This window comes from Echinops telfairi, unplaced genomic scaffold, assembly GCF_000313985.2.
Source record: "Echinops telfairi isolate 266 unplaced genomic scaffold, ASM31398v2 ScPeMD7_3;HRSCAF=10, whole genome shotgun sequence".
NCBI lineage: Eukaryota > Metazoa > Chordata > Mammalia > Afrosoricida > Tenrecidae > Echinops > Echinops telfairi.
In genome coordinates, this window is record NW_022103899.1 from 3,287,423 (window position 1) to 3,304,769 (window position 17,347).

A 17,347-nucleotide genomic window follows, 5' to 3' on the forward strand; every position below is an offset into this window, starting at 1 on the left:
CCTTAAGTGATTGATTACTCTAAGGTATGTTCCCCTTATAGACCTGTCTGTCGTTTAGCTAAAACTTGAGCCCTGGGGTGGTTCATGTCCAGGGCTGGGGGTGGGGATGTGGTCACCAGTGTCAGTTCAACCAGTTAGCCTGGTCTGTATGATTTGGAGTTTTATTCCTAATTTTTCTCCCCTCTATTCAGGACCTTCTAATTGACCCTTTTTCAGAGAAATTGGTGTAGTGGTAGCTGAGCACCATCTAATTCTTTTGGTCTCAGGATTGTCGGGGCTGATGTTCACATGGCCCATTAGTATATTGGACTAATTCTGTTTCCATGTGTTCAGTTGTCTTCTCTCTTCTTTCTTCCTGATGGAGAGACACCAGTACCTGAGCTGCTCACAAATTTAAGACCCCAGTCACCAAAGTCCTGATGTAGAACTTTGACACAGATGGACTGTGTTATACCAGTTGACCTTGGTGTGTCCTCAGAGACCATGGTCCTGAGCACCAAGATCTCATAAGTCATAAGAGATTTTCATAACTTTGCCTTCCATATGTTCAGTCATACTCATTGATATATTTGTAGCATAGGTAAATACACATGAAGAAATAGCCTCAATCAGATCTATAGATAGTCATGGGTGTGGTATTTACCTGTGATGCTTTTAAATCTTCCATTCTTCCCAGTATCTTCCCCTGTCTCTATCCTGTTTTACTGGCCTCCCTCTTCACCCCATGTAATGTGTCTGTCTGCCCACTAGCTAGTAATTTTACATCTTTCTCATCCATTTTAGACTGGAGATCATTCTTAGATATTTTATGAATTAGTTTTATGCATAAAATCTCTTTTGAAAAATATTATTTAACAAGAAGTTAGTATTGGTATGTAGGGGTACTGTTTTCTCCTCACACCTGTATTATATTCTCCCTTTATTATTTTGTTAGTGACTTGAGTAGGTTCACTAAGCATTCTGGTTGATTGGCATGCAGTTTACCCCCTCTGTTCAGGACCTTCTAATGTGACCCTTTATGGAGAAGTTGGTATAGTGGTGGCCGAGCACTCTGGATTGTAAGGGCTGATGTTAGTATATTGGACTACTTTTTAATTTTTCCTAATTTTTAAGGAGTTTTATTATGTTTGAGCCCAGATCAGAAGAATAAATGAACAAAACATATTTTGATTTACTCTTTTATAGACTTTTCTGTAACAATGAAATTTTTTGTTCTTTTGTAGTTTAAAGGATTTGACCCCAATCAGCTAAGTGTAGCTACCTTGCTGTTTGAGGGGGACCGTGAGAGGGTTCTTCAACATGAAAAGCAAGTGTATGACATTGCTGCAAAATTTGGGTATGGTTTTAAATTCTTAATTTTAAGTTAAGCTAAACTTTTAATATCTCCAGTCAGTATTAATGTACCCTTTTTAGTATTTGCTTTGTGGTCATATGCTAATGACAAAGTTATAGTATTGCTTTTGATTATTTCCTCTTTTTAAAGAAGTTAGGTTGGTGTGTTTCTCTGACTTGTGTAGTCATATATGTGATATATTAAGTACAAAAATAACCGTTTTGCTAGAGATTATATTAGTTAATTTTATAATATTTGTTAACTTTTACAATACTTTTCATACTAAAGTGGAATAAGGGTAAAATACAGACATGTTAACTATTTAATGGTAATTGTTATGAATAAAGTATGTTATAAGTATGTTTTCAAAAGGAAATTATGTCTAATCAAAAGTATTTGATAAATTAGCTATACTCCACCCCCTGTCACTTACTGTTTTGTGCTGGTACAAAGAAACGGAGAACATTTCACATCTATCACCAACTGAGTAATGAGAGGTGGTTTCTGCTTGTCAGCTTGATGGATTATAAGACTGATCGATGAGAACTCCCGTGAAAATGTCATTTATCAGGACTACATTTCTCCTTTCCTTTTCTAGAACAGAAACTAACAATTTTCCAGATACCATTTCTTACTTCTCTTTACTTTAGGGCTTAAAATACATGTACACATCATGTTTTACTGAGTTCTGAATCATTTTACTAAAGTTTTATTGTTATTTGCGGGGAAGGGGAATATGGGTGTTTTTTTTTTTGGTGCAAACATACTTTTTTTGGAACCATGTGTCATAGGATGATCCATTCACTTTTATGTAATTTATTTCTAGAATTTTCTGTAAAAGCACAGCCTTGGTAGAGAGGAAAAGACATAATCGTGGGCCTAATTTTAGCCCCTTTTTGAACTGTTCAGTATTACAGATTAATTCCTCATTTTTGTTCGTACCCTTTTCTGAAATTGCAAGAAGAGTTTTCAGTTCTTTTTAAAAATCTGGGGGTTCATTAACAACAGCAATTTATTTTTCTTTTTTCTCTTCCCACAGTTCCTTTTTTGAGGATCATTGATGTTTAGCTCAATTAGTTAAGAGTAACTGTCAGAAATATTCACTTAAAGACCAAACAGCTTGGATTTCAGGTGTTACTTTTGTTTGAATTTTCTAAATGTACACATTCACTTTTCTTAAAATCTGTGTGTGTAACAACCTTCTAAGTTGTGGAGAAAATGTATAATTCGATTAAAAAATAATTTTTCTTAAGGTAGATTATAGTAGTCAGGAAAATTTAAGGCAGTTAAGGTAGAATCTTTCACATCTCAAACCCAAACCAAACTCACTGCCATTGAGTCAGTTCAGACTCCTAGCAGCCTTATAAGATGGGGTGAAATTGCCTTGTTGGGGGTTTCAAAGCTATAAATCTTTATAGAAGCAGGAAGCTTCATCTTTTACCTGTGGAATTTATAGTGAGTTTGAACTACCAACTTCATGGTTAGCAACCCCGTTCATAAGACATTGAGTGGGGCCTTCTCTACTGGAGACCGGGTTCTGTTCCCGTCACTTCATGAGCAGCGACCACCAACGACTTGTTCGTGGAGGCTTGTTGGGTTGCTGGGTTTTTAAACAGCCTCCAGTGGAGCTTCTAGACTAAGACAGCATGGAAAGAAATCCTGGGGGGTCTTCAAAACTCAAAGCCCTTGAATCAATTCTGAAAAACCATGCAGTGACATCCCCATGAGGGGGGGCTGACTCCGTGCCATGAAGAACAACAGTCTTAAATATTAGACACCGAGACATTTTTTTAAAAGTTTTCTTATAGAAGGGGACTTCAAAGAGTGCATGGAAAAATGAAATTAACAAAAAAATAATTGAATTTTTTTCATGAACTTATTTCAATCCCCATGTATGTTGAAACATTGGATTGAAGTTTAAAATTTTTCCACATGGACTTAAAAGAAGATGGAAGATGACATTTTACTGGAATTCCATAAGGTGATACTGTAGTATTTAAATCATGTGAATTATATTATATTAAATATGTGTAGTTTTATCTCATTCCTCTTCCCACAATACACATGCACACACAAATTCTATTTTTTAGCATATATATTTATCATTACAACTCGGATTAGCCAACAAGTCGTTACTGGTTTCCTACTAGGCGGGGATAGAGTAATGAGAAGAGGTCCGTTTATCCCACCTCACACATACTTTTTGTAGGCTTCACCACTGATGGCCTGACACTTACTAGATTCTTACTAAATACTTATTGAATAAATTAATAAAATAGAATATTGTTACTCTATATTTTATTCTGCTTCATTTATGCCTAATTCACCATGCCATCCTTTTAACAGTAGGTTTTAATCTTTAGGTATGTGTCAGACAGTTTTGTCAGTTTCATTTAACTTGGGAAGTTAGCTGTTCCACATAATGCTAGTTTTTCCCCACATAACATCCATTTGCAGTTTAGAAATGAGAGTAAATCTTCCTTAAGATGTGGAATCCAAGTCTTTTTGAATACTGATACTTACATTCTTGAACTGTTCATTTAATTCAAGTGAGTTTGCTTATTTTCGGCCTATAAAAATATAAAAATAGACCATAATAAATGAACTATCTGTTAAAAGCAAAGTGAAAAAAACCTGAAGCCCAGAAGGCTGTCTCACTTATTTACTAGTGTCATTTGCTACATGTTGGGTATTGTAACTAATTTCTTGTGCGCTTTCATCATGGCTTCTTATTTAGATGAAGGAATCTGTGTGGAAAACCCAGGCTGCTGATTTAGGCTAGATGACTTGGGCTTTTTTTTGATACGTGGATATAGTTTTTTGTGTTTTTCCAGCAGAAGCCTGGTTTCTATCAGTCTTCTCTGGGCACTTGTTCTTTGTTCTAATCACTGCAAGATTCAAGGATGTTTTTCTTACAACCCTCGTTCCTCCATCATTTCTTTGTGTGCATAAGAGTGGAGAAAGCACCACCCAAGTTTCTTGCTGCTAAAAGTTTTATAATGTAGTTTAGTTCTTGCTTCTTCCTCTGATAGGGCATTATTAATCTATCCTTTACTTTCTGTTTGTCTTTTTACCTTTTGTATCCACCCCTTGCAATTTTAAATTGATTGTCTTTTGTTATGTGTCCTTAAAATTTTGAAATATTTTTATGTATTAGCTATTATAGATAAAATTGTCTATCCAAACTGTATGTTATAAATCCTAAAGTAGTTATAATGCCATTTAGGAATGGGTTGCCTTTATTATGTTAATGAGGCAGGATTAATGTAGAGGGTACTTTTGTTAATCCCTTTTGATATAAAAGAGATTAAAGAAGCAAGAGAAATTAGAAGAGGTGAGGTAAAATAAATCCCAAGCCTCTTGAAGATAGCCCAGGAGCGGATGCTCAACAGAGATAAGGACCTTGCACCAGAGGTGTCACTGAGCGAAAGCCTTCCCTTAGAGCTAGCATCCTGTTAGATTCACCTAGCCACCGTAACTGAGAAGGTACATTTCTGTGTGTGAAAGCCATCCACTCGTGGTCTTTCTGTTAAAGCAACACCAAGTAAGTCAGAATTTGTTATAAGGAGTGAAGCCCTGTTCTATACATGCTGACTGTTGAAGCAGTTTGGTTTTCGGAAAGAAGCCAAAAGAATTTCCAGGTGTTTAATAAATGTCTGCATTACCTTGAAGAGACTTTTAGAATTATGGGTATAAAGGCAGTTTTGGTAAATGCTCAAAAGGAAGTGAGGCGAGCAATAACAAAAGTATCACTAGTGCATATGGTGCCAGCAACAGAATGTCGCTGGACAGGTAGACAGACGTTCAATGTGCTTTAAAATACAATGAGGAACATGTGACTGGGCATTGCTTTCTATGCAGTGTCAAATATTTGGTGGAAGTTAGAACTTATAAATGTTCCACTTCGATATCTATCTGCTTGATGAAATTTCTAAGCAAGATCTTAAAGGGGCTGCTTATAGTGAAAGGAGAGAGGAAAGAGGTGGGCTTAAAAAGGAACTGTGCAGAATGAAAACAAAAGTTTAAAATAGGAAAAATTCCATCATGCAAAGTTAAGGGCATGTGTCCTAGAATTTTCACCACAGACAAGGCTGAACAATCTTTTATTAGATTAAACCTCTGCCTGATGGCGCTTACCAACTACCCAAGCAGAAAACCCAAAAATTTAAACTGAAATTTGCTTTTCTATTGCAAAGTCTACAGTTTAACAAGCTCTCTAGGTCATTTGTATGTATTCATAAAAGGATCTTGGAAACCCTGGATTAGACAAGTAAAAGAAATAAGCAGAGGTATGGTAAGGTAGGCGCCAAGCCAAGGTTGCCCAGGAACCGTGGCTCAGAAGACAAGGATCTTACTGGAGCCCATAGAGAAAACCTACCTCTACATCAGCGGTTCTGATGGTCTTAGGAACTGAGACACCACTCCTCCACTGTCTCCAGCCTGGTCCGCCCACAGGCACATACGCCCACACATGAGTACCCGGCATGAAGACTATTACCATGCGACACCATGCTTCAAGACAAAATTTCATTTATTTGTAATTAGAAATAAATATTTCACAATATATAATTACATATTGTTTTTGTGATTAATCACTATGCTTTAATGATGTTCAATTTGTAACAATGAAAATACATCCTGGGTATCAGATAGTTACATGATGATTCATAACAGTAACAAAATGACAGCTATGAAGTATCAATGAAAATAATTTTATAGTGGGGGGGGGTCACCACAACATGAGGAACTGTATGAAAGGATGGCGGCATTAGGAAGGTTGAGAACACTGCTCTAGAGCTAGCATTCTGAATTCAGGCTTTCATCTTCCTCAGCTGTGAGAAAATAAACTCCTGTTTGTTAATGCCATCCACTTGTGGTATCTCTTTTGTAGCAGCACTAGATAATTCAGGGAGTTTGTCCGTATTTGACAGTGATGTACTTTATCTTTGCTAAGGATTAGACATAATAACCCCAGTGCTGTCAGCAGCTAGGACTGTTGTACTGACATTTACCCAGAAAACAGTGTAAGGTAATGTAGTATCGCCATTTTGAAAGTGTGTTTAATAAGTTGCTTAATGCAGTTTAGCCCGAGAGTGATGAGGTTCACCAAATAGCCCCTTTATATATATATAAATTGTCTCTCATTTCCTCATTTATTAGTCTTTCCCAGTCCTTCCTCATAAGACAACTTGAAATTTGCTTAAGATACCTTATTAACTGATGGTTGAAATTTGGAGACAAATGTGAAGTGGATATTGCCACTCTAAGATAAAGCTATTTGAATCTAACTAGAGTTTTTCAAATGACTACAAGCCTGGCACATTAAAACCCTTTACTTTTAAACCCTGCTTTGGTTTGCAAGACAAAAACCAGGCTTTCAATTCCTGTAAAGAGGTAATGCCTTGGAAACCCACAGGGGAAGTTCTAGCCTGTCCAGGAGGAATACTATGAATCATAAACTGTTTGATGACATTGGAGTTATTGTTTACCGATGAGTTCCTAAGGTAATTCTAATGGAAGATAGACGTCCTAAATGCTAAGAGAAATTTCAAATAGCTAAAATTTCAAGGAAATTTGTGACTCAATGTCTTTCTTCTCCTTTCAAGTTTTTTTTAAGTCTACAATTAAAATTTTGTTATTCTCATTGGAATTCTTTGTGGATAAAAAACGATTTTTGTTGCATCTTTGCCTTCATTTTTCTGGGAAAGAAATATTTTTTTAATCGTTTTATTAGGGGCTCATACAACTCTTATCACAATCCATACACACATCAGTGGTGTAAAGCACATTTGTACGTTCATTGCCCTCATCATTCTCAAAACATTTGCTCTCCACTTAAGCCACAGGCATCAGCTCCTCATTTTTCCCCTCCCCGCTCCCCACTCCCTCATGAGCCCTTGATAATTTATAAATTTTTATTTTGTCATATCTTGCCTTGTCCGACGTCCTTTCGAGTTTTTAACCTTAGAATAGACATCCTCTTTTTTCCTCACTACCTGAAAGAGAGAGAAGGAGGGGAGAGGTTTTGTCACATACTACATCTTTGTTTTCCCCTGCCAGGTATTAGAAGAAGGGTAGGGAAAAATAACACAAATAGCTACCTGGGATTTGGAAGCAGACATTTGGTTTGCTCTTTTCTAAAGATTCCCAACACAGGTCTCTTACAGCTTTTGCTAGTGTTCACTCTCTTTTCCTTCCTGTGACTACTGGGTTCAGCATGAACCATTTCTGTTTTCTACATCAGAAATGTTTTTATCTCTTAGACTCAGAATCTGGCTGTTTCATACCTCTACCTCAGCTATAATTTGTTTATTTTCTTTAAAGTTCTTGCAGCATCAATTTTCAGAGTGAATTTTTCCTTTTTTGGGCAATTTTGTTTCTCTGTTTTCTTTATTCGTTAATATTTTAGTAATACAAACAACACCTTTCATTTCATTATACACTATCCCCTAGTTGTTCTAGACCAGGGTTGCTTCTGTCCTTCTGGTCTTCTCTTATCTGTGGGTCTCCAACTATAATAATAAGTTAGGGAATTCTGACTCAGCTAGTATATCTCAGCCTAAAATTGCCCAACAGAATTTGTATAGAGCAAGGATACAACTGACCTGTATTATTTATACCAGATCAGCAGAATTTCAGGGGAAGCAAGGGATTTAACTGCAAGGTGTTCATTGAAGCCACAAGACAAATGGTTCTACCAGGAGAGGTTCACATAATCGTTTCAAGAATCAAGTCTTGGGTAACACCCATAGTTAATGGTTCAGCATATTAAATGAGACCAGAGAAATACAGTTAGGACCTGAGAAGACACCCCAAAGCTAATCATCAGCCCTGAGCAAAAGTCACCAGAAAATTGTTTTTCTGTTAATCTCATTTTATTGATGAGTCTTCAGTGAGTACATTGAGAGTTGGGGTGAGCTTTATTTTGTTGACTGAGACTAGTTAAAAGTCAGTTTCTCTTTGATGATGGGAAAATTGTAATGAAAAGTTCTTTACTGAAATTAATAGAAAACAAGATTCATTTCTGGTCTTTTAAAGTAAGGAACCAGAGACAGTACTTGAGGCTGAATTATATACCATATGGGATTAACTCTAACTGTATCACCAAATATAATTGGTATGGATAAAACTATATTCAAATAGAAATGAATAGTTTGTATATAATCACAGCTGTAAAACCTTACCTGTTCTTGTACTTATCTGTGTATATGCTTTGTAGACTATAATATCTCTTAAGCATAGATTGACTCTCATTTAAATAGTAGATTGCATAAAATAAACACCACATCTAGTGCCTTCAACACTATGTGTTCAGTAGTAAAAATTCTTATGGTATTTGGTAGATACTGGTTAATCATACTTTTGAGATATATATATTATAAAGAAGATCAGATTTTAGGTATCTCATGAATGCTTTTTGAAGATTATTTAAGCGAGTTTCTCATCATTCTTTCTCTGCAGATAGAAATGGTTGAAATTAAAATGAGGTTGTTTCATTGGCTTGATGAATAAATTTTAAAATTAATGACTAAACTGCAATATGAAGTTTATGCAGCCAGGTTTATTTTCCTGACAGTTCCTTGAAATATTTACATAAAAACAAGAATGAAGTGTAATATGCTTTAATCTGTTAAGCAGTTGAGGATACAATACAACTCAATTTGGTTGGTAGTATATATTTTTTAATAGTTCTTTTGAAATATGATAACAGTTTAATCTTTAATTGCAGTGGGATAGCTGCCGGAGAAGATAATGGACAGCGAGGTTACTTGCTGACCTATGTCATTGCATATATTCGAGTAAGTTAACTCAGATTTTCCCATCACTATTGTTTATGTTGCTCATAACTTTTTCTAACTTTGAGAAAATAAAATTGTCTTATTTTTTCATTTCTTAAATTTTAAGCTGTTATAATTGGGCACCTAATTGTATATGATTGGTTACAGGAGAACTTGTCCTGTAATGCTTGTCGGAGAACTTAAAGATGATTTAATAGATCGTGTGCTCTTTAAAAGAATAAAGCCGTTCTCCACTGAAAGTTGACCATGCCATTTCAAACACTACTTGTCTAGAATCAGCTAGCAATCCCACATTTGTTCATAGTAGCTATTACAAAAATAATATAAATTAAAAACCTACATTTATACTAAAATATATATTTTTAGATTAAATCTTTCTTTAAATGTATTTTAGAAGCTGATATTTAATTGGCCATAAAAGTGCAACTGTTGATCTCTCTAAAAGAAAGAAAGTTGATACTTATTTTTTTGCAAGTAGTTATTAGTTCATAGGTGATGATCATAGTACAGAATTAAAGAAATAACTTGTGTATGTATATATGAGCTCCACAGGTTTCTAATTCTACACTTATTATTTGTAGCACACATTTCTCTAGCTGTCGTTAACCACAGGGGCTGTTACATTTTATTTATTAATTAATTTTGTGTGGCTTTTCTACTTTGGCTCTAACAAACTGAAGTTTCTTAATTGCTTTCTACTGTCACTAGGGTTACTGTTATTTGTTTATATTTTTCATTTTGCTTCCTAAGTAATTTACAGGATCTTAATTTAAGAGGTCATTTCTCAGATATCCTATGGGCAATTTAGTTTTCTCAAATCCTAACTTTTCTCATTTTTCACTTTGAAATGCGTTGTTAAAAGAAACTCACACAAACCCTTGTTTTCACTCCTCTAGGAAAGCTTGGATAAATGTGTCCTCATCAAAAGAATGTAATGTCAGCTAAAATGCCGTGAATTAAAGCATAGAGGGCACATTTGCCCCGATAATGCACACAAAGAGAAGTACAAATTATTGCCTGTAACCTGTATTAGAGGTTGTGAAAGGTGATATGGAATTTTAGATCTCAAAGACAAGATTTGTGCCATGTGTAAATCACATCTACTTCCTTGTTTCTTTGTGTTTGTTAGACATGTTCTCTGGGGGTATTGACTGTTTTCCCCAATAATTAATTCAGAATTGTAGAAAATGAGATAGAGTTGTATTAAGTGCAGTATATACACAGTTGGAATAAGTTTCTTGACTTAGTAGGGCTCCAATCAATGTTGAGGAGCCCTGGGGACAGAGTGGTGATGAGTGGGGCTGCTAGCCAGGAAATCAGCGGTTTGAAGCCCCCAGTCGCTCCTCAGGAGCAGACGGGCTTTCTTTTTCAGTAAAGACTGCAGTCTTGGAAACTCAGAGACAGTTCTATTCTAGGGTCCCTATGAGTTGAAATCAACTTGATTCATAAGTGAAAAGCAAATTAGAGGCTTACTTTTTCCCTTTTGGATTATTTGTTTTTATTTATCCCAATGCTTAAAACCACTGTCACTAAATAAAGACTTTTTGAATAACAGAAAAAGATTTAGTTCGGTAATTGGTCTTTTTTTTTTTTCTATCAATTTCAATGATTCAATTTACGGCAAAACTTACCATGTGCTAATCCGCCTTATGAAGTTTTATTTTAGGGGGTTGTACTTCTGTGGTAGTGAATTGTTCTTTCAGTTTTTACATTAATAAAGAATTGTGCTCTGGAAAATAAAGGAAGCATTATAAGTAACTTGTAATAAACTCGCTGTAGTCTGTGTGCTGTAAAATACATCTCACGAGCAGAAGTGCATCCAGATGCCCTAGACATTCTACTCTCTGTCAGGTTCTGCTTTGTTCGTGGGTTTGGTAAAAAGTTGATCTGAAGGAGAGAGCTTATCCTCCCTTTAACTCAACTCACGAGTTTTTTGTCCTCTTCCTCTTTCAGTGCCGGTGCTCAGTTACGGTATTGTTTGACTTGCTGTTGAGGCCACTGAGAAGGTGTCCTGCCAGCATTCTCTCTATGGAACATAGACTGGCTCAGGGTAGATCATCCATCCCTTGGAGAAATATTCCCATTCCTGTTCTATGTCTGGTACTCGGCAAAGTGCCAGGGTTATACAGCTGATCTTCGAAACGTTTATGGGAAAATTCCACTATTTTAAAAATCCTTTTTCCCCACAAACTTTGTGAAAAACCCTCTTAATACAAGGAAAGAAACTAGACAAGGGTCCTTCCCCGATGTAGGCTCTATCTCACTTTGGAGCTATCGTTCCAGTATATTTTTGATGTCGGTAGTAGTAAAGAGTAGTTGAGGTTAAATCAGAAATATATAATATTGAACATTGAATGAAATGCCACAATACATATGAAATGCTAACAGTAGTGATTCTTTGGCGTTTTTAACATGTGTATATTTTTATATGTGTCTTAACAGGATCTGGGCTTGGAGTACTATGTATTAGGAGAATCATTTGAGACTTCAGCTCCTTGGGACAGGTAAATGTAATAAAACATTTGATGTATGCAAGTAGGCTAGATGAGTTGAAGGAAAATAATTTTCGTGTGACTAGGTAGAGTTTTAAGATTCTATTAAGAAACACTGAAACAGAGACCCATTTTATTTAAATTAATATCTTCATCAGAATGGAATATTTGCCATTCATTTTTTGAGACCAAATTTTCTGGCCCCTAGATGAAGGAAGGCATTATAGACATTTACCTCATGAAAAGTCTTACTGAACTTAAATGTTAGTAGTTGCTTTTACTAGTTTTTGATTTAAATCTTAAGTGAATTAAGTACTTAAAGTGTTCTCTAAAAAGTACCACGAACCAATCAATCTTCTTTTATCATATATTATTTAACTTGGTATTTTTATACGTATGTGGTACAACTTGTGTTTTAATTTGTATTGAAGCAATTTGTGAAAGAAATCCAACTTATGTACAATTACCATTTTAAATTTTATGTAAAAATCCTACTACTGAAACATATGATTCAAATATAACAAATGGAAATAAATTTTAGAAGGGCTTCTTTGCAAAATAATGCTTCTTCTTTCTCATATACACATAGATACACATTGGTTAAAGAAGGGAGAATTAAAAACCAGGTGCCTTTGAGTCAGTTCCAACTCATAATAGCCCCGTGTATGTCACAGTAGTTCTTTGAACTATAGCGTTTTCAATGGCTGCTTGTGAGTAGGTCACCAAACCTTTCTGTCATGATGCCTTTAGAAACCTTTAGCTTTTCAGTGTGCAGCCAAAGGCATTAACTGAGGCCCCATCCAGAACTCCACAACTGATGAAGAAATGGAAAATAGTTTTATTAAAAATTGATTTGGGTTGTTAGCTTACTGCATACTTTAAAATTCTTGAGATTGTCAGTATATTTTTACTTTCTTCTAATGTGCTTTATGTTTTATAGAATTGTGAAATACTTTAAATCTACAGAAAAGTACAGAGCTTATAACAAAACCCCATGAATCTACATCCCAAAATATTAAATATCTTAATAGTTTGTCTTCCCTCAAATTTTACTTCTATACATGTAATCTTCAGCTACTGTAGATTATGACTCTTGGTGCATAGGTTCTCATACTGTGTGCATCGTTAGTTAACCAAGTTTATAGTACTAATATGATAGTCACAATTTTTTATCCTAGATTTTAATAAGAGGATGAAATCATATAAATAAATAATGAACAGATCATCAGCATCTAAACTTTTTGTGCAGCAGTAGTAGCTGAGCTGCCGTGGTGTTGATCTTAAAGACCATTTTAATCTTTAATGCTCCTAGTGGCGTAGTGGTTACACATTGGGCTGCAATCCACAAGGTCAGCAGTTTGAAACCCCTGGAGAGAAGGATGGGGTTTTCTACTCCCTTAAAGAGTTACTGTTTGGGGAAACTAACGGGCAGTTTTAGCATCAACTCGATGGCAGTGAAATTTTTTTTATTTTATTTTTGCAGAGTAAGTGGGTAGTGTATTGTTTACCTTTTCTTCAGTGTTTGTTATGTATGAATATCCTTGTCATAAATTTACTACTAACTGATGATGTACTGCTAACTACTAATTTAATACTAATTGCCATCTTACCTTGTTCTTCCAACTGTGGAAGCTAATCAGGTATTGTCTGTTCATTTCTTAATCCTATCCCTGTATATACTTAACACAATTATCTAATTAATTCATATAATGTATGCCGTATACAAAGTTATGTACTTTTACTTAAAACAGTTTCTTCAGTTGAAGTTTATTTTGATACTTAATACTACTAGAAACCAGTTATATTCCTGACACACAATTTAGTTATCAACACATTTAGCAACTGGCCTCCCCCAGCCCAAATTTCTGAGTAAATACCTGGTTTAGTAGTAACCCATGGGATGAGGGTCTTCAACTCTCACACTTGAGATCATTGGTCTTCACATTTGTAAGCCTGCTAAGGGGCTATTGGTCTTAATAGTCTTTGTGTCTCTTTAGTGGCCCTAGCATAATGACTGTACCCAATTAATGTTCAATGACTATTCTGTATAAACAAACATGGTTTAAGAATTCAGCCTATTAGAAACTATTGCCTAAGAGGTCGGAATGGGAGATATTGGAAACACCAACCTGATGCTTGTGAATAAAACCAAGGAGATAGATACAAATATGTATGGAGCTAAGAGAAAGGGGTCTAACGAAGAAGCCCAGGGAATCTAAAAGTTTAAGAGAGAGTCATGCAAACAAGAGCTGACAAATAAAAGGGGATTTGGGAGAATTTTCAAAACAATGTATGAAAGAAGGCTTGGGGAGCTTATTCCAAGAAGAATAGTCAACAGTGTTAAATTTGTTGACCAAGTAAGAATTAAAAAAGATACATAATATGTTTATGTCCTATAAAATTGATCAAAGTGGACCACATTGACCCTTGTTCAATTTCTATGAAAGAACATTAGCTTACAAATCATGTATTAAAAAATGTCCAATTGGGGATTATAACCATTCAGTCCTGTTCTTTCTTCCACCGTCCTCATTTTTCAGCTACGGGTAGACTATAAACATAGATAAACTACAATTCTTTTTTTTTTTTCAGATTACACACCTGCTGTACTTAAATTCCATTTTCTAGTCATTATAATAAACTTGCGACTTTGATTAAAAATATGTAATATTCATTAACCTTTATGGATATTAAAAGTTGAGTAAGTCATATTTATATTTAAAGAGTTCATAAATTTCTATCTAAATGCTGAATATTTTTGGAAATGCGTTCTTACCATTTCATAAATGAGGCATAGGTGACATTGACCTGTTGATGCAGCTTTCATAGATTAAAGCAGTATTTAGCTTAGCACTGTTTTGTAAAATTTATAGAATTTCAGTTACTACTAAATTTTTTTAATGTGGTATAATAAAACACTAAAGCTCTTTTTGTATTTGTTCAATGTCCTGTGTATTTAATCAACGTCCTATGTAATTTCTTGCTGAAAATACAGGTAACTTACATGTACTTTTTAAAGAATAATCTGTTTAATTGTTCACGTTTTTATCTGTTGCTCCAGAGTCAAATCAGTCTTGAGTCTAGAGATAGGCCTACCCTTTGAGTTTTTTTATTATCTTTTAAATCATCATGAGTTTAAACACAAAAGTTAGTGTCAATGTCTGCCCTGTATATTAATTAGGGAAAAATTAACTTATGAACGTTAAGGGTAACACAAAATAATAAAATGCTACAGCTCTCATTCAAGAATAGATTAGTAATGTCAGCTTTTCCTCCCCTTCCTTGACTCACTACCTTCCACCTGCTAATTTCCCCTGACTCTTAATATAAACCTGTCTAGCAGAGCACATCAGCACTTATGCATAGTTGGTGTCCAGTAAGGCTTGGTTGCTTATTGGATTCCAGTCCAATATTTGAAAAGAGGTTATTGAACATTTGATATAATATAATTATTAATTGAATTATTTAAGAAAATATCTTATACACAGATAAAGGTTGGTATTTCTATCATCTCAGTATTGCATATTTGTTGACATGTTCTCTATTTTGAGAAGCTTCTTAAAGTAAAAGTTACACATATTTTGACTTTTTCCTATGGTTTCCCTTGAGTGTGATCTTTTAACTTCTTTTTTCTTTCTTACCTATATAACAACAAAAAAAAAATGACTTGGCTCCCTTTGACATTATGAATGGAAGGCTCAATTTTGAGTGATTAATACACATGTCTGAAAGCTTTAGTTAAGAGAATTCTGACTTGAAAGATGTACATAAACTAGCATTGTATTAGAATTTGTATAATTCATTTTCAAACTTAATGTACTCAATTGTCTTTTCTAGAGTTGTGGACCTCTGTAGAAATGTAAAAGAAAGAATAACAAGAGAATGCAAAGAGAAAGGTGTCCAGTTTGCCCCTTTGTCTACATGCAGGTGAGTGTTTAACGTTTCTTCTACTCTTGATCTGCAAAAAAAACCCACACAGGACATTTTTTTGAATCAACGCATAGGTGTAATTTGGCAGGTATGGAAAAGTCCATTTAATCCTTTTGACTGGCTATCTTAAACTTAATTTGCTACCTTGTTAGGCTAAACCCATGGCAGGTTCCAGTCTAGCTTTTGAGAATGATTTTAAGACACTACATGTGCCTTAAGAGTGAAGGCAGGGTTTTGCTATTTATTAACAATTTCATCTCATCGATCTCTAATTATATAATCAATAAACTAGTAGTCACAACACCATCTACTTGAGATTATTATAGGAATCAAATCAAAAAGTGTGTGAAGAAACTTTTAGATTCTAAAATGCTATGTGAAATAAATACTGTAGTATTATTGTCAGGTAATTACATTAAAGTTGAGGTAGACACTTCGTATTAGTATGAGGGGAGCTTTGAAAGGTTTATAAAAAAATTGAATTAAAAGACAAAATTTTAGCATGCGCTATGTGGAAAGCATTTTTTTCTTGTATCTTGTAAATTTCCATTCAGAAGCGCGCGGGAGGAGTAGTTTTTCAGCTTCTCTGGGGAAGGGACTGCCAGTGTTTGAAGAGCAGTACAGGAAGTGCCACATCAACTGTGGGCACTCGCATGCTTTCCAACAAGTTCACTGACGGGAGAACCGTAACGTAATAAAGGCTGAGAAAATGGACACTTGAGATTATTTGCAAGGAAATCCCAAGGAAATGAACTCATCAGTGGGCTGCATGTACTGAATTCATTTATTTCATTAAAAGGTTCTTTGGATGTGGGGATAGAAATTCCAACTCTAAATTTTCTGAAGCGGTTAGGTGGGAAGGAATTTTTAGTGAGTATGCAAAAGTGAAATTAATTCCAAAAGGGGTTGGGCATTAAGACTTCTTCTGAAATCAAAGAGCAGCAGTCTGACTTGGTCAGCCACAGGATCACTTATCCACACGATCATGGAATAGGTTAGTGTTTATGTGTCTCAAGTGCTAGAAATGATCCATTTAAAGATGATAGAAATGAGTCCATTAAAATTGAAGCTTTTCATAGCTGCTTCTCGTTATTTAAGAAGCCCTGGTGGCAGTGTTGGGTAAGCATTGGATTACTAATCTCAGGTCAGTGGTTCAAACCTACCAGCCACTCCATAGGAAAAAGATGAAGTTGTATGCTTCTTATAAAGATTTAGAACCTGAGAAACCCGATGTAGGGTCTCTATGAGTCAGAATCGACTTGTTGGCAGCGAGTATGGTGCTGGCATTAGTTAAAGTAGCCTTAGTCTTTATCGGCAACACTGATTCAGTCCGCCCCTTCCAGTTTGGTTGTGAATTTGGTAACCTGCTGGTCCCCTGAAAACTGAACTGTATGATGTATAAGACAGATGCTGCATTTGTTGGAAGGTAACGGTGACCTATTAATGTTTACATTTTTTGTTTATGCATGGATTTTCTGTTCTCTCATGAATCATGTAGTTTATTCATCTTTCAAATTTCATTTGCTTTTGTTTTTTTCTAAATGTAGTGCTCTCAAACATGAGTTCTCTAGTTTTTCTTCACTTTGTAAATCTGGTGTTTAAAATGTAAACAACCCAAAAGGTCTTTTTTAGGAGAGTGAATTAGCACTAGAAGGAAAGCGCAGCTGGCAAATTGACAGTAACATTGTTACACAGCTCATTTCTTCTGTTAGGAGCCACCTAACATTTGGCCTAAAAGCCTGTTAAAATTTTAAAGTACATTTGATCTGTATTGTGCAGTAAAAAGAATATTT

General features: G+C 35.1%; 1 protein-coding gene across 1 annotated transcript in view; it reads left to right on the top strand.

The window, feature by feature from the left end:
• AGPS (alkylglycerone phosphate synthase) overlaps positions 1 to 17,347 on the top strand; it is a 107,812-nt gene that overhangs the window by 62,233 nt on the left and 28,232 nt on the right. Inside the window, exons 13-16 of the mRNA XM_004701451.2 lie at positions 1,224 to 1,336; positions 9,063 to 9,132; positions 11,575 to 11,636; positions 15,462 to 15,551. Coding sequence (XP_004701508.1) covers positions 1,224 to 1,336; positions 9,063 to 9,132; positions 11,575 to 11,636; positions 15,462 to 15,551 — 335 coding nt within the window. The remainder of the gene's footprint in view (positions 1 to 1,223; positions 1,337 to 9,062; positions 9,133 to 11,574; positions 11,637 to 15,461; positions 15,552 to 17,347) is intronic.